At 37.6% G+C, this 25975-nt stretch overlaps 1 protein-coding gene and 1 long non-coding RNA gene across 4 annotated transcripts in view; one reads left to right on the top strand and one right to left on the bottom strand.

The window, feature by feature from the left end:
• The window catches only part of LOC147584171 (uncharacterized), a 57580-nt gene extending 47727 nt beyond the window's left edge, over positions 1-9853 (bottom strand). The window contains exons 1-4 of one of the 2 annotated variants that reach the window (XR_015252471.1): positions 9685-9852; positions 9062-9183; positions 7994-8785; positions 7721-7792 (exon numbers count right to left, since the gene is read on the bottom strand). This is a non-coding gene — a long non-coding RNA (uncharacterized LOC147584171). Of the gene's footprint in view, positions 1-7720; positions 8786-9061; positions 9184-9684 lie in introns of both variants that reach the window. The other variant, XR_015252467.1, reaches the window with a different exon arrangement.
• On the top strand, positions 7015-24923 carry MAT2B (methionine adenosyltransferase 2 non-catalytic beta subunit). Of its 2 annotated transcripts, none has more exons than XM_025925042.2 (7): positions 7015-7173; positions 15881-16075; positions 18401-18515; positions 18704-18856; positions 21731-21924; positions 23268-23381; positions 23998-24923. In XM_025925042.2, exons 1-7 carry the CDS (start codon positions 7144-7146, stop codon positions 24166-24168), a joined length of 972 nt encoding a protein of 323 aa, XP_025780827.1. In that variant the 5' UTR covers positions 7015-7143; the 3' UTR covers positions 24169-24923. The 2 variants fall into 2 exon arrangements, with proteins under 2 accessions (XP_025780827.1, XP_025780826.1); XM_025925041.2 differs by lacking the exon at positions 7015-7173 and adding an exon at positions 9432-9594.
• Positions 24924-25975: the final 1052 nt, after the last annotated feature.

The following is a 25975-nucleotide window of genomic DNA, read 5'->3' on the forward strand; positions in this document are numbered from 1 at the left end:
AGCTGACGATATTACCACACACTTAACTGAAAACTGAAACAGATGGGCAGGACTTCCTCATCTTTCCTCTTTTAAATTTTCCAACTGAATATATGTGTCCTCAGATTCTCTTGCCTTTATTCCTTGCAGTACCTTGTATTATTGTTCAAAATACGGAAATTCCAGGGGCAGGATTATACTTCTCCACTCCATTGATGGCAGACTAAACCACGAGACTTGCAGTGTCTCCCTTCAGGAGAATTCTACATCCCTGTCTCCATAAATATGAATTGGACAACAACCTTATTTTCAAACAAGGTCACATTCTGAGGTGCTGTGGATTAGGACTTCAACATGTCATTCTGGGAGGCACAACTTAACCCATAATACCTCCTATCAATTAATTGATCACACTCCTTGTTATACAAACATACTCTAATAGTAGACCTTTTAAAACTAAGCAAAAAACAGGGCAAAACAAAACTCACAGTCTTTCTTGGATGTTAAATCCGCCCCCACTCCCATGCCTTTACCCCTTCCCAGTGTTTGGAAGAGTTTTCTACAATATTGAGAAATATTGTACTATCCTCATCCTTTGGTTGAACTTTTGTACCCCTCCTCCACCAACCTGTGAAATTCAGTGGCCACTTCCAAGAATTTGGCAATGTTCCCTGGAGAGTGGTGGTGGTTTCACAGCTCTGGATATACTGAAAACCATTGAATTCTACACTTTATTTTTTTTTTAAGTTTATTTTATTTTGAGAGAGACAGAGAATGTGAGCGGGGGAGGGGCAGAAAGAGAGGGAGTGAGAAAGAATCCCAAGCAGTCTCCTCACTGTAGGCACAGAACACAATTCCGGGCTTAAACTCACCAACCCTGAGGTCATGACCTGAGCCAAAATCAAGAGTGAGACACTTAACCCACTGAGCCACTCAGGCACCCTGAATTCTACACTTTAAAAGGTTGACTTTTAAGGTTTTTTCTTTTCCCCCTGACTTTCAAGCTTCCTTATATAGCATAGCAATTAGCTCTTGATTTCTCATGCATCATATATATTTTCTCCCAGTTTGTCTTTTGACTTGGATAATTATCACTATTATTGTTGCTATTGTTGTTATGCAGATATTTACCAAAATCTATATAGTCTACTTTGTTGATATTTTCACTGTTGGTTTCTGAATTTTATGATATGCTCGTAAAAGACTTCCTCCCACCAAGATTATTATATACATTTTCCTCTAGTAATTTTTCCCCACATTTAAAAATTTTTTAATATGTTAATATGTTTAATATGTTTAATTTATTTTAATGGGGCACCTAGGTGGCTCAGTCAGTTGAGACTCAGCAACCAACTCTTGATTTCAGTTCATGAGATTGAGCCCCTGTCATGCTGTGCATTGATGGCATGGAGCCTGCTTGGGATTCTCTCCCTCTCTCTCTGGCCCTCCCCCACTCTCATTCTCTCTCAAAATAAATAAATAAACATTTATGAAACCCTTAAAAATAACTTATTTTAGTACAAGTGAGGTAGGAAACCAGGAAACAACTATGTTGTTTTAATGATTAAATTCTAATTTATCTTTATTCCCTAATAAATCCCCATATGCATATTTGAGTCTATGAGTTAATTAGTATAAAAAATATCTTTCTCACAAACCTCAGGGTTAAGAGGAAGATCAGATTTGGAGGACAAGATGATGATTTAATATTAAATTTACTTTTAGTTTCTTGGACCTGTGAGTTTGATATACCAGAGGAACATACAGGTAAGATACCTTTTAGGCATCTGGAAATGGGAAAACATAGCTTAGGACAGAGTCATTCATGTAGGTATTAGAGTCACAGAGATGGGAACATCTGAGATAGTGGAATCAAAGGGTATTTTAAAAGTAGAGAGGAGGGGCGCCTGGGTGGCTCAGCCAGTTAAGCTTCTGACTCTTGACTTTGGCTCAGGTCATATCTCACAGTCATGAGATAGATCCCTGGGTTGGACTCTGTGCTGACAGCATGAGCCTGCTTGGGATTCTCTCTCACCCACTCTTTCTGCCCCTCCCCTGCTCTCTCTCTCTCTAAATAAATAAATAAAATTAAAAATAAATAAAAATTAAAATGGAGGAGTGGGGAGGTAAGAGGAGGATATAAAACAGAAGCAACAAAAACCCTTGCTCTTGCCCTTGGGGTATCATTCATTATAATTTAGAGATCTATTTCTTAAACTTGAAAAAAGTGTGCATATCCTATCAAGGAAAAAGTCTTACATTTCTTAGGTCCTAATGAGTTTAGAAATTTAAATACTGTCCATTTAGTTCATCATTTGTACTGTAACAGAACTCAAGGGGTGGAAATGGAACACAATCCAAAGAAGGCTTGAAAGCAAAGAACTTTTTGTTACTTGTTACAAGTTAGGAGGGGGTTGGGGGTGGATAGCTCTCAAAGCATTATCTCCCTGTGGGGTTAGTACAGGAAGCTTTTATTCAGTGTATTAGGGGGCAGTGGCAGGGAGCTTGCATGTGCATTAAGGAACATATATGCATATTCTATTACTTAGGTACTCTGGTTCAATTGCATATGCCTAGCACATCAACATGTTAGAACATACATTGTATGTTCAAAAACTGGTGGAAAACCCCACCCATTGGAGAAGATCTTAGTATTATAATGAGCTAAAGGTAACTTCAGGACAGCTCAGGGGGAATTGTGTGTTCCAAATTCATTCAAAATGGCTCATACAAGGGGTACCAGGCAAAACACCTACTCAGGTGTCTGCTTGGCAGGAACTACTGGTCCTGCAAAACAAAACACATTTTGTGCCTCCCCCCACCCCACTTCTGCTGATAGCTTGCATCCTAGAGAACACTACCAATGCAATGGTTAACACTACCTCAAACTAGTATCCTGGATATTGTTGACTGAATCTAAGGTTGTGACCCAAATGCCCAAAATATGACTGTGATATTGTTTTGAAATTGAGGTATAAATTACATATAGTAATACAGTGAAATGAACAGCTCTTAATTCTCTTTTTAAATTCTATTGCAACTTATTTTTAAACATTTTTATTATTAATTTTTAAAATATTCTATACAGCCAATATAGAGCTTGAACTCAGGACTCTAAGATCAGAGTCACATGCTCTACCAACTGAGCCAGCCAGCCAGCCTCCCCCATATCATAATTCTTATAGTTTGATAAGCATATTGAAGATATAAAACTGTCAAGATAGAGGCACCTGGGTGGCTCAGTCGGTTGAGCATCTGACTTCGGCTCAGGTCATGATCTCACAGTTTGTGAGTTCGAGCCCCACATCAGGCTCTGTGCTGTCAGCTCAGAGCCTGGAGCCTGCTTCAGATTCTGTGTCTCCTTCTGTCTCTCTGCCCCTCCCCCACTTGTGCTCAATCTCTGTCTCTCAAAAATAAATAAATGAAAAAAAATTTAAGCTATCAAGATATAAAATGTAAAAAAAAAAAAAGATATAAAATATTTCCATTATTTGGGAAAGTTCATTTATGGCCTTTACGATCAATCCCTACCTTTCCCCCCAAGCTAGTTTCTTTTACCATAGATTAGTTTCAACTGGTTTCAGAATTTCACATATATGGAATCATACTCTCTTGTGTCTAGCTGCCTTAACTCAGCATAATGATTTTGAGTTTCATTCATATAGTTCGTTTCTTTGTATAGCTAAGTAAGATACCAGTACTATGAATATACCATAATCTACTTATCCATTCATCTATTAATGGATATTTGAGCTGTTTCCAATTTTAGGTTGTTTTGAATTCAGCTGCCATGAATATTCTTGCACAAGTCTTTATGTACATATGCTTTAATTTCTCCTGGGTGATCATCTAGAAACAGAATTACTGAGTTAGGGGTTCAACTTTATAATAAATTACGAGTTTTCTAAAGTGGTTGTATCATTTGATACTCCCACTAGCAATAAATGAGCAATCTAGTTGCTGAAAATGCTTGTTAGCATACGATATTATCAGTCTTTTAAATTTTAACCATTCCATTAGGTATGTAACGGTATTGTAACCAAACTAACATAAATTCAATCCTTGGTAAGTCACAGGTAAGAGCTACACCCCAGGTGGAGTTGTCACACACAGTAAACTTTATTTGCAGCAAATAAGGAGATCACAGGGAATAGATTCCAAAGCCATAAGTCCCTGAGCAAGGGTGAATGGATTCCTTTTATTCAGGGTTAGGATGCAAGTAGAAAGGAGAACCTCATCAGCATATGTAGAAGCAGGCATAAGATTGTGCATGCGCCTTAAGGAAACATGCCTATACATGTGTTCTGTGAATGAGGCTTGTTCCCCGCTACCGCCCCCCCCCCCCCCCCCCCCCCCGCCGGGTGGAGATTTTAGTATTATAATGAGGTAAAGGTAACTGTCAGTCACCCCACAAATCACTCAGTGGTCCATTTCCACAGGCATGAGTCGGGGGTTGAGCTCAAACTTGTCTGGAGGTCTGGGCCAGCAGATTCTTTGCCCTACCATTTGATACTGCTTGAGGGGTAGTTGCCGTTTCGGGATACTCTGTTCTTCAGGTCTTTTGCCTGAGTTAAGAGATAAGCTGGAAAGAAGAGCTTAAGGAAAAATGTGGGACAAAGGTCGGTGGGTATAAGCAGGTAAGTAGTAAAGGTCAGGTCTTGGCGTCTAGCCGGTGACAGTATTTCAGTATGATTTTAGTTTGCATTTCCCATATGCTGAGCATCTTTTTATGTAATTACTGACCAATTTTCTGTCTTTGTTAAGTATGTGTTCAAAGTGTGTCCTTTTTTTTTTTTTAATTTTTTTTTCAACGTTTTTTATTTATTTTTGGGACAGAGAGAGACAGAGCATGAATGGGGGAGGGGCAGAGAGAGAGGGAGACACAGAATCGGAAACAGGCTCCAGGCTCCGAGCCATCAGCCCAGAGCCCGACGCGGGGCTCGAACTCACGGACCGCGAGATCGTGACCTGGCTGAAGTCGGACGCTTAACCGACCGCGCCACCCAGGCGCCCCTGTGTCCTTTTTTTAAGTTTATTTATTTTGGGGGGGGCAGGGAGAGAATTCTAAGCAGGCTCCACACTGTCAGCGCAGAGCCCCACGTGGGGCCTGAACCCACGAATGGTGAGTGAGATCGTGACCTGAGCCAAAACCAAGAGTTGGACACTCAACCGACTGAGCCACCCAAGGTGTCCCAAAATTGTGTTCATTTTTTAAATGATTTAAAAAAAAAAAAAAAAAACAGTTGAGTTGTAGTGTTGTCAATAACCAACCTCTGTGTTTCGGATCCAAAATCTAACATGAAGACAGAGTTTGGAATAAAGAGGAACAATAGCTTTATTGCTTTGCAGGGTAAAAGCAGCTGCAGCAGGCCATGGCTTTCAAAAACTGCAAGCCCCCTTCCTGCCCATCCCCTCTGCAGACAAAGAGGCTGGAGGATTTTATAGAGAAATAGAGGATCTAGCCAGTTTAGACACGAATTGTGTATGTGTTTTCAGGGTGGAACTGGGTTCCTGAAACAAAAGGCTAAGAAGGGAAGGTTTACTGAATGGAGGAGGGAAGGAAGGTTGGAGGAAGAGAGGGAAGGGGTTATTCAGTTTAAAATCAAGCTTTGCTGAAGCATTCATGCAGCCATTTTGATTTTTGTTCAGCTTTATGCGTTTTTAAAATAAGTTACTTAAGGGGCGCCTGGGTGGCGCAGTCGGTTAAGCGTCTGACTTCAGCCAGGTCACGATCTCGCGGTCCGTGAGTTCGAGCCCCGCGTCAGGCTCTGGGCTGATGGCTCAGAGCCTGGAGCCTGTTTCCGATTCTGTGTCTCCCTCTCTCTCTGCCCCTCCCCCGTTCATGCTCTGTCTCTCTCTGTCCCAAAAATAAATAAACGTTGAAAAAAATAATAAAATAAAATAAGTTACTTAAGTAATCTCTACACCCAATGTGGGGCTTGAACTCACAACCCCAGATCTAGAGTCATGCCCCTCTAACTCAGCCAGCCAGGTGCCCTTCAACTTCATGCTTTCAAGCAGTTTCAACAGGTGTACTTTAAATATTCTGACTAGAAATCCTGTTCAGATATATGCACCAAGATTTTTTTCCCTCAGTTTGTGATTTGCCTATTTGTTAATATTGTCTTTTGATGGGTACAAGTTCTTTTATTTTGATAAATTTTAATTTATCAATTTTAAGAAATTGTATAGTCCTCCATTACTTATAGACCTTCTGCATGTCTCATAGAGTTTACTACGTGCTGTGTGCCCTAAGTGTGTAGAATATAACGAGTTAATATAGTTAGCTCTATCTAAATGGCAATTTTTTTTTTATTGTTCTTAAATTGTTACAGAACCATAGTCCAGAACAATGGTTCAAATTTAACTGAGCATATTAATTGTCCTTGAAATAGTTAAAAATAAGATTATTGGACTTAACTCCTACAGAATGACTTAGTTTCATAGGTTCTGGGGTACAGACAGGTTTGGGAATTGCTGATCTAGAAGTCCTTAATGCCTGGCCAAACTTAAAGCTACTCAATCTACCATTTTCTCAGTCAGAAGGCAGATCAGTGTTAATAGAAATGACCTGCTGCATTTTAATTGTCGGGAGCTGTTACCATCAGTGCCTTTTAATGTCCTTTGAAATAGTTAATGAGGAGACACCGGGAGGAAAAACACTGAAAAACTTTACAAAGATTCTGTTGTAATAACCATAATGTGTAACTGAATAAAATATTTCAGAATAGGAATCAATCAATTGCATGATCTGCCTTCTTTCCATCTGTGAGCTCTTGCTTTTCTTCTTCCAGAGAAAATTGCAACAAGTATTCACAGGAAGTTTTTTTTTGCTTCTTTGTTTCTTCTTTAAAAAAAAAAAACAACAAAACAACACTGGTTCTCCTAATGGTTTTGCAATGGACCTTAACTTGGCAGGCAATTAAACATGAAACTTCTCATTGGGTATTTTCAAGACTGCCAGGGGGAATCAGCTGCCAGTTTACTGCAATGTGGAAAACTGCATGAGATTCTGGGATTGGAATCAAAATGCTAATTTAAAAGGTCGAGTGAAGCTGAAGCTCACGTTTTTCCGTGCCTGCGCTCTCTTCAGGCAGAACAAAGACCCAGGCAGGAGAGGCAGAGACTCATCCCAAGTCTGTTTTCCTGAGATATTTTGGAATCATGCCTGAAATGCCGGAGGACATGGACCAGGTAAGAGCCAGATATTCAAGAAATGAAGCATTCTGGAGTTAGTTTCTTTTAAAAGCATCCCAGTGAATGGTAAAAACCAAAAAGGTGTGTTAAAAGAAGAAAAAAAGAAACGGGGTGTCATTCATTTCTTTAAAACATGTAACTTTGGAACATGGAAGAATAAACCAAGTTTAATTATTGACCCTGGGAACCAGGTTATGGAGAGCTCAGCTAAGACTCATTAACTGACAAAAATTAAATGCAAAACAGAACAGCAGCTTCATTTACCACATTAAATGCAATGATGTAGGTGAAGGTTCTATGTAACTAAGGATTTTATCTGTAATTGTGTGCTCCAGCCTTTCTTTGTCTTAGCATGAACTGAATCTGCTAACATAACTTTTAGCTCCAGGCTGCTCTCTTTAAATTTATAGACTTAGCCACCACACGAACTTGGATATTGTCTACAACAATGGCATTTTTGTTCACAAAGAAACTTTCATCGTTAAAGAGAATGATAAAAAACTATACATGAACATATACCTTTAGAACTATATGCAAGTTTTACCTGGGAGCTATCAGACCAGGTTCTCAAAAGTAGGTGAGAAAACTCTTGTTCCTAACTCTACACAAGGCTGCTCTGCAAAAAAAAAAAAAAAAAAAATTAATATGCAATGAAATCTTATTCACATTGAACACTTACTTTTTTTATTAATAGAAAAATTAGGTTGCATCGCAACGTTGTATCTAGAAATAAAAAAAACAAAAATCTCCCAGTTTTTAAAGGAGGAGGATTAGGAGGATCTTAAATTTGCCTCTCCTACCTCCCACCCATACTCACCTTTCTCTTTGTCTGCAGATTATGAATGTTTAATGCTGGGGACAGTCCTCTCAAGGACTGTCTGAATAATGCTAAACTGATTAAGGGTAGCAGCTTGCATAAAAATAAAACTCCGAAAACGAGGGGCCTCAGGTTCTCTTCCCCCACCGTTCCAAAAAAAAAAAAAAAAAAAAGACTGTTAACACGAATAAAGAAATGAGTTCTTGTTGGGGGGTTGGGCAGAAAGGAAATTCACGGGGCTCAGACAAAGAAAAACTTTTTCAAAAGGCTGCTTAGTCTTTGGCTCTAAAGTAAACTAAAGGGATTATGAAAAGAATCCCTTTTAAGAAAAACCCAAGCATCGGTCACACTTGTGAGCGACTTTTCAGTTTTGGTATCGTGTATGTCTGAATAAGAACACTCGGATTGGAGCGGTGAAATGTTGGCGAACCCTACAGGGTCTATGGCGGGTTTTTTTTCCTGAGTAAATTTCGCAGGCATTCCAACTGATAGACATTTTGCTGTTTTGAGCTAGGAAGGAAACCAGTTGCCTGAGAGGTCGTTCTCAACACTTAGAGCTGTTGTTTCTGATTTGTTACTTTTAAGAAGTCATACAGGTGGTGGAAGGTCCAGACATTACTCTGTCTCTTGGTTTCGTCCTTAATTTACGATGGTTACGGAGGCCAGGCTGGCGTAGCCTGACGGGGCAGTTCCTAATGTGATGCTTCTCAAAGGTGGTCGGTGGGGTTTTGACTCCTGTTAAATCCACTAAAATGTAGAGTCCCTGGTTTTATATTACCGCAGATTTTCATTCTGTAAATACAGGTAAAGTCCGAGAATCTGCGTTTTGAAGAGGCACCCAAGTTATTCCTCCCCTTACCCTCTTCTTTTTAACTAGTTAAAAATAGTTTGATTTATTTGGAATTTGACACATACTACATTTTAGCATCCCAGAACGACAAATGGGTTGTTGAGGTTGTTAATGATTCAGATGCCAGGACTTGTATTTTTATTCTTCGTCTTTCTAAATCTCTGTAAAAAACATTCCTAATGCTGTATGTCCACTGTGCTCCCTCCTTCCCTTCTTACCTAAACACACCCCATGGCTTTAAAAGGTTTTCTCCTCCTAAACGTATTTTATGCTCAGTTGATTCCCAGGCACTGCTTAGTCTGCAAACTTGAAGCCTCAGGCGATCCAATTTAATCCTTCCCTAGTCAAGAAGAGAGACTAAGAGAGAGAATAGTACATAAAATAAACAATCTTTCCCAAAACAAAACTTGTATTCATTGCTTAAGGCCAAGGCCTTTGTTTTGTGTATCCCTTTAAGAGTTGGGGGGTGGGCTGGCTGCGTACAGGACGCTGCCCGGCCCCTTTCGGAGGCATTCACGGAATGTGGCCAATCATCGGGCGCGGCCTTGGCGGCGGAAGCCGGAAGCAGTGAACAGGGGGTCGGCCCGGACCTAGGGAGGCGGGCCGAGGGCGAGGAAGCTGCGGCCCGTGGCGATCCTGGGCTGGAGGAAGTGGCGGTCGCTGCGGCTGCGGCGCAAAGACGGCGGGCATGGTGGGGCGAGAGAAGGAGCTCTCTATCCACTTTGTTCCCGGGAGCTGCCGGCTAGTGGAGGTGAGGGAGTCGACCTGGGCGTCTCTTGCAACCGGGAGTGCAGAGGGGGACGAGCCAGGTCGAGGGGGAGGGAGGGCTTGGGTGGTTTACCTTGCGCATCCTGCAGCAATCCTAGCCCCCAGCCCTGAGTCGTCTCAGCACCTCCTTCCTAGCTCCGGGAGGAGAGGGCGGCGCCACCGAGTTTGTTTACCTCGGCGCACACCCGTTTGTGTTTGCTCTTCCAGTCCTGCGGCAGGAAAGGAGTAGGTCTGGTTTCACTTTCTTGTCTTCTGTCTCCCCTCCCAGCAACGAAGAGGCGTTTTTCTGAGCTGTTTCGATTTTGGTTTTATCCTTCTGAATTTCTTTTTCATTCTTTGTTCATATCCCTCGATCCTACCAGTTCTTATGTCTGAGAAAGTAGGGGAAAGTGGCTTTTCAGAAATAGCAGTTTTAGAGATGACAACTTACTGAACTTTTAAGTTTTGTGCAAGGCACTGTATTATGCACTTGACATGCATTATTTAATCGTCATAACTATGAGAGGATTTTTGCTCCATTTTACAGATGAGAAAATTGAGGCTTGTAGGGTGAGTCCTTGGCCCAAGTTCATTAAGTAGGCTTGGAACCGACAAATCTCTTTCACTTTCTTGGGCTTTGAACCGCTACAGAGATTGCATAAAGGAAGGTTGTTACGGTGGGAGAGGCTATCCCAGGTATTGCGCTTCCTCCATTCTCTCTCATATTTCATTACAGGCCTCCCCACATTCAATCCACAGAACTGCTAGAATTTATCTAGCAGTGGGGATAAAAAGAAATGTTAATGCCTAGACCAATGTCTTATGAAAATAAGAGACGGTATGGGAGGTGGCTGTTTTTGATAATGCAGAATTTTTATGCTTTCAAGATACAGCATAGTTAGTGTTTCTAATCACTTTGGGATTTGGGAGGTTAAGTTAAATTTACGTGTTGTTCTTATGTGCTCCTAAAAGTACTGAACACATAACGTTACATATTGTTTACATATATATGCATAGGTGTATGTAAAGCTTAATCTTTTTTTCACAGTGGGAGTTCTGTAGACTAATGAAAATAGGTTTTCAATAGGTTTTCATGATTTCCTTCATTAAAAGTGATACAGCCTAAATCTTTTTTTTTAATTGTTTTTTTTATTTGAATGTAATCTGCACATCCATCAGGGCCCTGTAACTCACAGCCCCAGATTCAGATTGTATGCTGTGCAGACTCAGCCAGCTAGGTGTCCCCACGCTAAATCTTGACACATATTTGCTGCTTTCTCAAAACATACAGAATTAAAATTCACTTGTGAGAATGAGGACTGCCTTGCATATTGTGTTGGAGAAGACAACTGCACTGGTACCTGTTTACACTGTCTTGTAGGATAGTAATAGGGTAACAGTAGGAGTTAGACCAGTGTTGCCTAGGTACTCAGGGGATCTTGAGTTAAGGCTTGAGTCCGGTACAGTCTACTCAAAAGATCTGCCTCCAGGGGAATGTTGTATGAGGATGGGGAGGGGCGGGGGGGGAGGGGATGGGAAACTGCCAAATTGAAAAGGTTCCAAATAGCAAATACTATGTTTACCACTAAAACTTAAGAAGATCTCTATTTAGATGTTAGTCTTTTGCTAAGACATTTTTAGTGGAAGTTAATGCAAGTATGCTAAAGTAGAAATAATTGTCCCAGAGTACTGTGGCCATTTGGAAAGATCCATTTATCTCATTACCTATAGTTTGTTATCACTTGATTAGGTAGCATAATAAAAGTGGTAGTTCTGCATTTATTTATATGTATTTAAATTTTCACAGAATTTTTTGATGTCTATAAATCTGGTCACTTGAAGTTCTGAACTTGTAAGAGTTTATGCAGAGTGTGGCAAGTATATTCAGAATAACAAAGTGATGTTTGATACTTTACACATAAGATAATAAAAATTAAGAAAGTAGATTTTTCAGGCAGATGTTTTTTTTGAGCTGTTTATTGTGGTTTTGGGTTAACTAGAAAACTTTTTATTCTTCATTCTGAGTTCCTTGAAGTGTATGGACATTTCTGTGTTTAGCAGGACTAAAATATTTTATGGCGTAACAGTCCAAAATAATCTTTTTACAGGAATATTTCTTTTCTTTTGAAAATAAAATAAAACTGCTTTTAAAAAGCTTCAGGTAGATTTCTGATAGAGAAAAGTCAAAAATAGAAGAGCTATTTTTGTTAGGCATCTTTTAATTTCAGAGTGAGGCATATTTTATTTGCTAACAACCAATACATTTGCAGTCCAAATGAAAAACCTTGTCTTGGCTCCTACACTGGTGACAGAAGGTGCTCATTGAGTCTCTAGAAAGAACTCTGTGAAGAGGAAAAATCACTTTAAGTAAATGAAGCTCCTTTCACTCCTTTCAGACTCTGTCTACTCTGTGTTGAGGATAATGTGGAAAATGTTAAAATTGTATGAGGAGCCTTAGTCATCTTGTCCAAATGAGGAATTCGATCAATAGAGATTTCAGTAACTTCCCAATACCATATTTTGTGGCAGAACAGTTAAAATTTAATCATTATGAAGTCAAATAGAAGGTCAAAGGATTAAGACGCAACTCTGTATATATTTGGCTTGGACCATAGAAGCAAGAAGCAAGTTCTGGTCCCAACCTTTCCCGTTTTCCATACAACCTTTAACATCTCTAGGCTTCAGATTCCTCAGTTTGGAAATACTTACCCTACATGTTTAACAAGGTTATCTTATGATCAAAAGGTATGATATAGGCTTACATAACACTCAATAGTTTTCAAATACAAGATAGTGCAGTATCATTTTTGTTTTAGGAAATGCTTGCACTTCAGATCTCTGCTATTTTAATAAAGAAAATTCTTGAGCATTGACATCTGACCACTAGGTACCATGGACTGTTTTCCATATTTTCTTCTAGGGACCATACAAGTTACCCCAGAGGATAAGGATATAAGGTGGTATTTTTACCTCGTAACCTCATCCCTTTTTTGAAGTTAAGTGTATTGAATTCCCAAAGAGCCTTGCTGTGCTTGTAATTTAATACTACTATATTGCATCAAATCCAAGATGTACTTGATTACAATATCATCTGGGTTCTTGTTTTAAGATGCACTAAAAAGCAAAAAACATTGCAAGTCTAGGACAGTAATAAGATGCATTTCTATTTCATTCATTTAACAGGGATGTTAAAATGAGGAAAAAGTGTGTTTCACAGAATCAATGCAGTAATGCAGAGATCTGGATTCATTGTTTAATAACCTTTGTGGAATGCGTGATGCTTGTTCTTTGACTTTTTGTTGTTTTTCTTTTTTCACGAGAGAAGGAAAGTTTGTTGTTGCTTTTAGAAAGATGACAATTTTTGGCTTGTTTGAATAAGATAAATTTATCTTTAGGAAAACCTTGGATTTTCCCTGGAGTTCAAGATTACATTTCTCAAAGTACAGTTCCCAAATCACCATCATCAGCACGTTCCTGAGAACTTGTTAGAAATGTAAATTATCAGGATTTACCTCAGATGTACTGGATCTGAAAGCCTCACTCATGATTCTTACCTATAGTAAAGCCTAAAAACCACTGACCTAAGAACTGTTCTATATTCCTTTGCTTCTATAAAGTGAAGTACTAAAGAGTGAGAAACTGTGAAGAAACCAAATTATAGCCACTTTATAATATTTTCCCAGGGATCTTTATGGTATTTATTCTGTGTAAATGGTTTTCTGATTGTATCTACTAGACTTGGCATGTTTTATCTTCTTAACAATTCAGTCTTTGTAGAGCTGTTTTTGTGCCAAAATTCAAAGAAAATATTTTGTTGGCTGAAATCCTTATTTTCATAGATCAGTTGGCTTAGAGCCAAGTTTTACACTAGAGAGCCTAGATGAATTTCACTTCAACTTTTAAAATGTTTTGAAGTTGGTTGCACTAAGGAAAAAATATCTTCAAGAATTTACCTTTTGTACTGTTTCTGTCCGCCCTTTCATTTCAGGTTTTTCCTATGGTATAAATAGATAATTTTGGTGGCCTTTTTTTTTTTTTTTTTTAAACTATAGTGCCAAGTTATTCTGCTGACATAAGGGCTAAAAAAGAAAGATCTTTAGTTATTATATGCTTGTTTAAAGTTTTTGACAGCTCAGAATAGATGATTTATAACAGGACTTGAAATAAAAAGACCTCAAATTGATAAAACTGTAAGAAATTTTTTTTTTTAAGTAGGCTCAACGTCCAACATGGGCTTGAACTCACAACCCTGAGATCAAGAGTTGCATGCTGTACCAACCGAGCCAGCTGGGTACCCCTAATAAAACTTTGTTGGTGTTTGTTTATTTATTTATAAAATTTTTTTTTAATGCTTATTTGTTTTTGAGAGAGAGAGTACAAGCAGGAGAGGGGCAGAGAAAGAGAGACAGATGCACAGAATCAGAAGCTGGCTCCAGGCTCTGAGCTGTCAGCACAGAGCCCTACGTGAGGCTCAAACCCACGAACCATGAGATCATGACCTGAGCCGAAGTCTGACGCCTATCCAACTGAGCCACCCAGGCGCCCCTGTTTTGGTTTTTTTAAATAGTAAATGTTGATTTTATTCAAGAGTCTGGGAAATTTGATGTTACACGTCTTGGGAAGAAGGGAAGTTTTTTAAACTGCTTTGGAAACAACTTATTTTCTAGGTAGTTCCTTTTAATTTCATTGTGTAAGGAATTTTTTCTTTCACAATAGCAACACAGATCAATTTAAAATATTTTAGTTTATTTTTTTTTTCTCATCTGTGTTAATTTTTTTGTCCTTTTGTCTGTTAGGTTGTTTTTTTTAGTTTTTTTTTTTTTTTTTTTTTAATGTTTTATTTATTTTTGAGACAGAAGGTGACAGAGCATGAGCAGGGGAGGGGCAGAGAGAGAGGGAGACACAGAATCCAAATCAGGCTCCAGGCTCTGAGCTGTCAGCACAGAGCCTGACCTGGGGTTCGAACTCACAAACCACAAGATCATGACCTGAGCCAAAGTCAGACGCTCAACCGACTGAGCCACCCAGGCGCGCCCATGTTAGTTTTTTTTTTTTTATATTTTATATTTTTTTGAGTGGGAGAGAGTGTGTGAACACAAGTCGGGGAGGGGCGCAGAGAGGGGGACAGGGCATCTGAAGCAGGTTCTGCACCCACAGCACAGAGCCAGATGTGGGACTTGGAACTCAGGAGCCACAAGATCATGACCTGAAACTGAGCCACTCAGGTGTCCCTGTCCTTTTATGTTAGTTTTAACAGGTCTGTTAAGATAAATTTAGAGTTAACTCAGGAACATTTACTGATTAAATTTAGAAATGGTTTAATTTAAACCATTGGTTAAAATTGAATATTTGGTTTGGTTAAACTCAGAATATTATTACTATTAAGACCACATTTTTTTTTCCTCCACATAAATGCCTGTGACATGTGAATTCCTTAACTCAGACCTATCAAAATATGATAAATCAATGAAATGTGAAAGAAAAGTTGAGGTTACAAACTGAAGACCAAAAAATGTCAACTTTTGAGTATATTGTTGAATACAGCCAAATAGTTCATCAGGCCATAAAAAAGAGTAAGCTTCAAACTAATTGTGCATTTTATAAACTGGAGGATGTAATTAAAATTGCTGTTTGTTCATTTTGACATCACTCATCATTAAAATAAGATTTTCCATTATTAACATAAGAAATCAAGGCACCTAGCTGGCTCATTAGGTAGAACATGTGAATCTGGATCTTGTTGTAAGTTCGAGCCTCACCTTGGGTCTAGAGATTACTTAAAGATAAAATACTTTTTAAGTTTATTTGTCTTCAGAGATAGAAAGAGTGTGCTCATGCAAGCAGGGGAGGGACAGAAAGAGAGAATCCCAAGCAGGCTCTACCCTAAGTGCAGAGCCCAGTGCGGGGCTCAAACCCACAAACTGTGATACCATGACCTGAGCTGAAATCAAGGGTCAGGCAGTTAACTGAGCCATCCAGGTGCCCCCAAAATAAAATCTTTATTTTTTTTTTTTTCAAAAAGGCAGGGGGGCGGGTTGGAATTTAATTGACTAGGTATATCCTTACAGTATCATTTTGGGTTCTTTTTCATGGATAGGATTAATAACACTTTTAATACGTGATATAATTATTTATGCAGTTTGATTTTTATTCTAACTTAAGAGTTGTCTAATAGATGTAGGACATGAAGCTAACTTCTTAGACTCAAAGTATTTAGTGAACAATGATGATGACTGATCTCTTAGAATATTTTCAAAGTGAGTAATCTTTATCCTTCTTCACTTTTTTAGGAGGAAGTTAACCTCCCCAGTAGGCGGGTTTTGATTACTGGTGCCACTGGGCTTCTGGGCAGAGCTGTGTATAAAGAATTTAAGCAGAATAATTGGCATGCCTTTGGCTGTGGTTTTAGAAGAGCAAGACCAAAATTTGAACAGGTTAATCTTTTGGATTCTGAAGCGGTTCATCACATCATTCATGATTTTCAGGTATGGTTGAGTCTGTTTATTTTAGCACATATATAAACTATGTTAAGAATTGTCTGGATAATTTAGAAATTGTTCTTTTCTCAAGGAAAATACTGTACTTAAGCTGTAACCTTACTAAGCAGCAATAATATACAGTTGACCCTTGAACAATGCAGGGTTTAGGAATGCTGACTCCTGCACAATTGAAAATCTGTATAACGGGGGCACCTGGGTGGCTCAGTTGGTTAAGTGTCCAACTTTGGCTCAGGTCATGATCTCACAGCTCGTGAGTTCGAGCCCCGTGTCGGGCTCTGTGCTGACAGCTCAGAGCCTGGAGCCTGCTTCCCATTCTGTTTCTCCCTCTCCCTCTGCCCCTCCCCTGCTCACACTCTGACTCTCTCTGTCTTTCAATAATAAATAAACGTTTAAAAAAAAAAAAAAAAAAGAAAGAAAATCTATATAACATTTTACTTCCCCCAAACTTAACTGCTAATAGCCTACTATTGACTGGAAGCCTTACAGATAACTCAATTGATTACACATATTTGGTACATTATATGTGTTATATACTGTATTCTTACAATAAAGTAAACTAGGGAGAAGAAAATATTACTGAGTAAATCATAAGGAAGAGAAAATACATTTAAAACACAGTACTGCATTTATAAATAACAACAAAAAAATCAGCATATAAGTGGATCCATGCAATTCAAATCCATGTTCAAAGGTCAGTTGTGTAGTGCACTTTTTTTTTGTAAGCATGCAAAGTATATGTAGTCCTTGAAAAGATTAGGTTGAAACATAGGTTGACAAAAGTTGGAAATACGAGCATTTTATAAAAAGCTTATGTTTGTGAAGTACTCTTGTTAAGTACCACTTTCTATGCAAATGCTTTTTTAATATTATCTGTAAACCTTACAGCACTGCAAAATCGATACTATCATTTCCATTTTAGAGGTGAAAAAAGCTCAGGTTAAATAACTCTTAACCATTGCCATAGAAAAGTTATGAAAAAATTTAGGTTCTATTCTACGTCTGATCAAATTGAGAGTTAAAGTTCTTTTCAGAAGTATGGTCCAAGAGACACTCGCATCAGAATCACTTGGGGAACTTGTTCTTTAGGTGTGTCTCACTTCCAGAGGTTTTAATTCAGTAAGTCTATGGTGGGGACCAGGACATCTGAAGAAGCACCCTGGATTATGCACATTGAAGTTTTAAAACAACTCCAAAGGTCATGGTTCCTCTAACAGTTGTTGAGGAAGGAGATCATTTGGTATATTTGTACATGAGCCCTGTGTGTCAGTGGTTTTACCAAATCTTAACCTTGGTTCAGCTTCTCTGGGAAGTAGATGCCCCATGCATTCCTCAATCTTTAATTAAAAACATAATGTTTTGTTTTGTTTTGTTTTGTTTTTTTAAATAAGTTCTAGAGAGCGCCTAGATGGTTCAGTTGGTTAAGCATCTGACTCTTGATTTCATCTCAGGTCCTGATTTCAGGGTTCATGAGTTCAAGCCTCCGAGTCAGTGTCTGTGCTGCACGGAGCCTACTTGGAATTCTCTGTCTCCGTCTGTCTATCTGCCCCTGTCCCTCCCCTGCACCTTCATATTTTCCTTCTCCGTCTCCCTCTCCCAAAATAAACATTTAAAAAAAAAAAAAAATAGTAAGATGTAGGCCCAATGTGGGGCTTGAACTCACAAACCCAACAAAATCAAAAGTTGCATGGTCTACCCACTGAGCCAACCAGGCACCCCCCATTCTATCTGAAATAGAATCGTACTGAAATAGTCTCCTTACATATCTGTCTTTTTTTGTTGTTTTCTACTAGATTATGAAATCCCTGTTCCTTGCACAGTGTTTAGTATACAGCTGACATACTAAATGATGAACTGGGAATTTAGTTTTTGTGGGTAGTTGACATTTGTTAAGTAGTCTAAGAGATTTGAGTTTATGAATTTAATTTGAAATTTGTATTCTCCCTTTAATGTAGATTTATTAAGTATTAAGGTCATATTAATTACATTAATGTTAGCTCTTTTCTCCGACCCACATTAGAGGACAAAGCTTATTTTGATTGAGAAATAATAGTTGTTGACACTGATTTTGGTTTTCCTCGGGATTGCTAAATTGCTCTTTGCTTTTCAGGGCCTATGTATATGTTAAGGAAGTTTGAAACTTGAAAAAGGAAAGCATGACAAAACTACAATAAAAATTACAGCGATTCTTTAGTTGAAGGAATGTTGATTTAACAAACTTTTTTTTTTTATGAATTGAGTTACTGTTGGAAGGCTGTAGCTCCCCTGTTTTATTCCTTATGGTTTAAAAATACATTAATGTTTAACTTCCAGCCCCATGTCATAGTACATTGTGCAGCAGAGAGAAGGCCAGATGTTGTTGAAAATCAGCCAGATGCTGCTTCGCAACTTAATGTGGATGCTTCTGGGAATTTAGCAAAGGAAGCAGGTAATGATGACTTTATAAAGTCTTCATGAAATATTAAATAATTGCTGAATTTATAAAGATTAAAGTTTTGTAGATTGCTTATAAGAGATTTGTTTTATATATGATGAATAGCTGTTATGAATACCAGTACAGAGTAATGTTGTGTAATAATTTAATAGATGATTTTTTTTCATGTCTTTCTTTTTTAGCTTTAATTGGAGCATTTCTAATCTACATTAGCTCAGATTATGTATTTGATGGAACAAATCCACCTTACAGAGAGGAAGATGTACCAAGTCCCCTAAATCTGTATGGCAAAACAAAATTAGAAGGAGAAAAGGCTGTCCTAGAGAACAATTTAGGTAAGACACAATTTCTTTAGCCTCTAATTGCTTTGAGGAAATGATATGACATCTATACAAACATGTTTTTTAGGGCGCCTAGGTGGCTCAGTCGGTTGGGTGGCCGACTTCAGCTCAGGTTCTGATCCCATAGCCCGTGGGTTCAAGCCCTGCGTCGGGCGCTATGCTGACAACTCAGAGCCTGGAGCCTGCTTCAGATTCTGTGTCTCCCTCTCTCTGCCCCTCCCCCACTAAGTCGGTCTCTGTCTCTCAAAAATGAATAAATGTTCAATAAATAAGTAAATAAATAAAATATTTTAAAAAACAAATATGTTTTTTAAATTTTGAAAAAAATTGAGCATAAATCGTTGGAGAAAGAGAAGGTATTTAATAAAAAAGAAAAATAAGAATTTTAGAAATCATGAAGAATTTATGAATTTTTCCAGACTTTCCAGTAACAGTATATACATAAATGTCATTTTATAGGGGCACCTGGTGGCTCAGTCCATAGAACATGTGACTCTCGATCTTGGGATTGTGAGTTCAAGCCCCACATTAGGCGTAGAACTTACTTAAAAAAAATATATTATTGTATAAAGAAAAGAAGTCTTAATAGTATAAATATTTGTAACCTACTTTGAAAAAACAGGTCAGTATCATTTCTCCTAGATTGAGGTATTTGGGTTTTTTTGTATGGTTTTTATTTTTATTATTTATTTTATTTATTAAAAAAATTTTTTTTTAGTATTTATTTTTGAGAGAGAGAGAGCCTGAACGGGGAGGGGCAGAGAGAGAGGAAGACAGGATACGAAGCAGGCTCCAGGCTCTGAGCTGTCAGCACAGCTGACATTATTTTATTTTTATTTTTTTATTTTAGAGTTGGGGAGAGAGGCAGAAAGAGAGAGAATCTCTTTTTTTTCTTAATGTTTATTCATTTTTGAGAGAGACAGAGCATGAGTTGGTGGAGGGTCAGAGAGAGAGAGACACGGAATTTGAAGCAGGCTTCAGGCTCCAAGCTGTCAGCACAGAACCCGACGTGGGGCTTGAACCCAGGAACTGTGAGATCATGATCTGAGCTGAAGTTGGATGCTTAACCAACCACCCTCTTCCTTTTCAGGGCCTACATATATGGTAAGGAAGTTTGAAACTTGAAAAAGGGAAGCAAGAAAAACTACATTAAAAATTACACACATATATATTTATATATGTTACAAATATTATGTATTTTATATATATTTATATATTTTATAATGAAAACTACATTAAAAATTACAAATACATATTTATGGATATTTTTATATATTTACATATATGTGTGTATATATAGAGAGAGGGAGAGAATGAATATGAATCATAAGCAGGCTCCAAGCTCAGCACAGAGGGTTGATCCCATGACCCCAAGATTATGACCTGAGCTGAAATCAGAAGTTGGATGCTCAACCCGCAAGCGCCCCTTTAGGGTTTTAAAAAGAAGTCAAGAGCAGAAGTTCTTTTATAACGCTGCCTCAGAGAAGCACCAGATGTTAGGTATGGAAGCAATTTTTGTGAATTTTTAAAAATGTATGGGTTTTGTTTTATAACCTGGTTCTCCCCCCATATTTGTATTTTAATACATAGTGAATCATCTCTGGGTTATCTTTTTCCTGTCAGTGGCTGTATAGTACTTGATGTAATGATTCCTTGCACTGCCCTAGACTGTACTGTCTTTGAGAAGCATCCTCTAATATAGATTTCCAGGATATATATTTTTTTAATATTCTAAATTATCATGCAGGAATCATCCTTGAATGCATTTCCATACACAGTTATCCAATATGTTGATTTAATTAAAAATACTTTGTGGGGTGTCTGGATGGCTCAGTTGGTTAAGCTTCCAACTTCTGCTCAAGTCATGATCTCCTGGTTCGTGGGTTTGAGCCCCGTGTTGGGCTCTCTGCTGTCAGTGTGGATCCTGCTCTGGATCCTCTGTCTCCCTCTCTCTGCCCCTCCCCACTTGTGACCTCTGTCTCAAAAATAAAATAAATATTTGAAAAAAAGTTTGTTAATTTTCAGTTAAGGTGTTAATTATCCAGTCTGTTGTGACAGCTCATTAGGGACCAACATAAAATCTAAATATATCATAATTCCTTACTCAGTGGTTTCAAGAATTGAAATTCAAGAATTGGTTGAATTCTACCCCAGAATAGTTTACTATGCCATTTATCTTTTAACAAGAATGTTCTTAATAATTACAATGTAGTTATCACACTCAGGAAATGTAACATTAATATAATGTTATACTATACATATTGTTTATATAGGAATTTTCCCACTTGTCCTAATAATGGCCTTCAATGCATTTTATTTCTTATTTTTTTATTCTTTAATAAGTCAAAGATCACTTACTGTGTTTAGTTGTCATGATCAATTGAATTTCTTCATTACTAGGATTGCTGAAAATAACATATAAAAATACCCCAAATGACAGAGACCTTTAAAAACTCAGTATTACATATGGGGTGCCTGGGTGGCTCAGTCCGTTGAGCGTCTGACTTCGGCTCAGGTCGTGATCTCATGGTCTGTGAGTTCGAGCCCCGCGTCGGGCTCTGTGCTGACAGCTCGGAGCCTGGAGCCTGCTTCCCCTTCTCTGTCTCCCTGTGTCTCTGCCCCTCCCCTCCTCATGCTCTGTCTCTCTGTCAAAAACAAATAAACATTTAAAAAAATTAAAAAGAAAGTATCACATTTATTAAATGGGCCTTATTACAGAGAAGCCATATGTCATTTTGGTACATTGCAAGTTTCCTACAATCTAGTTTAAATCCGAATACTTTCATTTTATGTCAGGACTTAAGATAAGAACCAGTCAGCTTTAAAAGATTTTTTTAAAGATTATTTTTTTTTTTAATTAATTCGTAGGAGCTGCTGTTTTGAGAATTCCTGTTTTGTATGGAGAAGTCGAAAAGCTTGACGAAAGTGCTGTGACTGTTATGTTTGATAAAGTGCAGTTCAGTAACAAGTCTGCAAACATGGACCACTGGCAGCAGAGGTTCCCCACACACGTCAAAGATGTAGCCACTGTGTGTCGCCAGTTAGCAGAAAAGAGGATGCTGGTGAGAATCTTGGGAAGGAAGAATTTCTGATTTCCACCATTGAGTGAAAGTCACAGTGCTTTTGCTTTCTTTGCTAATATTTCTTTCGTTTTAAAGTGATGGAAAATCATTGAGGTTTTTTTTTTTTTTTTTTTAAGTTTATGTATTTATTTTGGGAGAGAGAGAGATCACATGCGCACAAGTGAAGGGGCAGAGAGAGAGAGAGAATCCCAAGAAGGCTTTGCACCGCCAGTGCAGAGCCGGATGTGGAGCTTAAAATCACGAACTTCGAGATCATGACCTGAGCCAAAGTTGGATGCTTAACTGCCTGAGCCACCCAGGCACCCCTTAAATAATAGTTTTTAATTAATAATATAAAGAAACAACTGCAAGTTTTTATTTAAAATTTTTAGAATGACAAAGAGACCAAACAAAAGTGGTTTGCAGTAGTAGGCTATATTTATAAATAGTAAAAATATTATGCTCTTGTGTTTGAATTGATTTCTCATATACTGTGGACCCTGTCTGTCATTCTTTTATTGCAAGATGACTAGAAACTTGTATTTTTTCTTTGGATGACAAAATAATCTAATGTCTTTAAGACGTTACTCTGTTTGGGGCACCTGACTGGCTCATTCTGTAGAGCGTGTGACTCTTGATCTCAGGGTTGTGAGTTTGAGTCCAATGTTAGGTGTGGAGATTACTTAAAAATAGAATCTTTTAAAAAAAAATTATTTTGTTTAAGATCTGTGTAGTGCCAAAGAAGAATGAATCTACATAGGAATTTATAATTTCAGCCTTTTTAAGAATGATTTGTAATATTTTTAGATATTAGAATGGGAGTTAGTTTTAGACATGAAAAAGTTGGAACTAAATAGAGTATTCATGGTAAGATGAGACTGATTTATTTTAGAATAGTAATAAGTTTGTCTATAGTTTTTTAACACATAAAAATTTGTATTTTAAATATGTACTATACTAGTATTTAATGATGTTATGACTACTTACCTCAAAATGATTCTTAACAGTTTTGGTTTTAGCTTCTTAGAATAATTAGAAACACTCATTAAATGGGCCTGTTTCCATAAAAATCTGTAATCATTTTTAGGATTCCCACTAAATAAAATTGGAGTCATTTATATTTTTATTAAAAAAAATTCTTAAGCCTAAATTCAAGAAATTACTTCTCATGTTTAGCTGGGTATATTTATAGGAATTTGATTTTAGATACCTTGTGGAGAGCATTCCAGAAAGGAGGGATGTGTTTCAATTCTTGGACCTGTTAAATTAGCTTTTCTGTCACACGTACCATTCCGCTCAGCTGAAAAAGTTGATCCTATTTTGAATTCTTGTGTCTTTATTAGGATCCATCAATTAAAGGAACCTTTCACTGGTCTGGCAATGAACAGATGACTAAGTATGAAATGGCATGTGCAATCGCAGATGCTTTCAATCTCCCCAGCAGTCACTTAAGACCTGTAAGTACATGGCATTTTGTTTTGTTTTGTTTTATTTTATTTTATTTTATTAAAAAAATGGTTTTTGTAATGCTTATTCACTTTTGAGAGAGCATGAGCAGGGGAGGGACAGAGATGGGGGGACGCAGAATCGAAAGCAGGCTCCAGGCTCTGAGCGCTCAGCACAAAGCCCGTTGCGGGGCTCGAGCCCATTAACGGTGAGATCAGGAACTGAGCCGAAGTTGGACGCTCAACTGACTGAGTCACCCAGTACGTGGCATTTTAAAACCTCACTTGTTGAAAGCCCAGATCTGTCACGATAGTATGTATTATTGATACAATTTTTCTTGTTGCTTTAAAAATATTGAAGGACTTTATTTTCTAGTACTAATTAAAGTTCACTTTGCATGTTTGCTGGTGGTTTATATTGTTACTTATCTCTAAATCATCATGTACAAGGAAGCCCATGAGTACTGGTGAAGTTTATAGAAAAAAGTATTGTCTTAATTGTTTATTTGTATATCTTTCCAGGAATCAGACAGATTTGCAGTAAGGACAGAGTCAAATAGAGAATATAAAACCTCAACATGGGCTTTTTACTTATTTCAAATACTTTTGTTTCTATTTTTCTTTAAAGATAACTGACAGTCCTGTCTTAGGAGCACAACGTCCAAGAAATGCTCAGCTTGACTGCTCCAAATTAGAGACCTTGGGCATTGGCCAGCGAACACCATTTCGAATTGGAATCAAAGAATCACTCTGGCCTTTCCTCATTGACAAGAGATGGAGACAAACGGTCTTTCATTAGTGTATGTGCAGTTTGCTTTTTTTTTTTTTAATTGAGAAGTACAGTATGTGGCACTTTTTAAAGAAAAAAGGAAATAGTTTTGTATGAGTGCTCTTTAATTGTGACTCATGATCTTTCAGGTAAATGATGCTCTTGCACTAGTGAAATTGTCTAAAGAAACTAAGGGCAGTAATGCCTCATTTGAAGTAATGATTTTTCTGTTTATCATTTTGTTTATTCTGGCTTAACTTTGAGTATATTAAATTATGATTCTTAAATATTTACGAGCCAGGATGAGACGGATCTACTGTAGACTTTTTCTTGGATGAAATGCATTGTTCATTCCTATAACCTCTACATTTTCAGGACTTTTGCAACTGTCGACCCTTTTATGTTTTAAAGTGTGTTAAGTAGTATGAAAATCATTGGTGTTCATTATTTGCATTGCTTGAGCTCTGATCAAAATGTTTGAAGAAAGAAACTTTATTTTTGCAACCTAAGTGCAGTTTTTAAGCTTGAGATGTTTCAACAAGTTATGTGTAATTGGAACTCCTGCAGCTTGATGCCTCCTGCTTTTGTAGCAGTGTATGGTGAGCGCTTGACAGAGAGACTATGTGTGAATGTGTATGTATTTTTTTAATATGTGTAAAACTGTCCTTTTCACTCCATGTCACTAAGTGATATTTCATATCTGTGGTTATACTAATAAACATGGGCCTTGTAAGTCTTCGGGGCCATTCACGAATAATAATAAACATGTACTGCTGGCATGGTAATGCTTAGTTTTCTTTTATTTACTTTTTAAATGTAAGGACCGCACATCTACACTCATTGTTATTTTGTTGCTTGCATTTTTAAAAATTAGGTTCTCGTGTTAAATCTGATGCAGATAAGAAAATATAGTTACTATCGAAGTTTATAAACCAATAATGAACACTGGTGAACTCACCACTTGAGATGCAGAATGTTACAGATCTTGTGTCTACTTTTGCCAACTGATTGTCTTTTTAACTAAACATAACTATGTAATCTTGCTACATATTTACATAGAATGTTCCTTCTGAGGAATACAGAGTATTTGAATGTATTATCTATACTAAGTAGTATTCAGGTGACCTTAGCCTCAAGGATATTTTTGGTCCTTAATAAGGATTCAGAATGGTGGAGTGACTTGTAAATGCCTTGACTTCAACTCAAGAGTCAGTGCAAACCCTGGTTTAGATTTTCTGATTTCGCTTCTAGAATATCCTTTCCCTAGGTTATGATCGTATCCTTCATTGGACAAAAAGTATTTGTTTCTAAGTTCCTAATTACTTAGAGTTTTAGTTTAGAGAGAATCTGGTTTGGGTAATTTGGTTAAAACACCAATTCCCAAACCATGTTATATTTTCAAATTAGGAAATTTTAGAGATATCTGACCCCTAACCTGGAGCCACTGAAACAGAATTTCTGGAATTGAGGCCTGCTAATCTAGTTTTAAAATTTCCCTGGATGCTTCTAAAGTAGCCAGCCTGGCACTTAAATTTAAGCACCCACCTAATTAAAGCATTTTTTTTTGTTACTTTCACAAAGTATGAAATTGAAAAGTTTCAGAGTAAAACACCTTTCTCATTCTTCTTTAGCTACTGACTTTCCATCTGTGGCGGAAACCAATGTAGGTCAGATCCTTGTATGTTTCTGCAGACACTCTGTATCTGTAAGAATACACTCACTACCTATGTGTGTGTACATACATGTATGTAATTGTCCCTTCCTACAAATAGTAGCTAATACACATTTTTCTGTACTAAATTAAAAAAAATTAATATGTCTTTATTCTATATTATAA

This window comes from Puma concolor, chromosome A1 (assembly GCF_028749965.1).
Source record: "Puma concolor isolate L17-30 chromosome A1, mPumCon1.1.hap2, whole genome shotgun sequence".
Classification (NCBI taxonomy): Eukaryota; Metazoa; Chordata; class Mammalia; order Carnivora; family Felidae; genus Puma; species Puma concolor.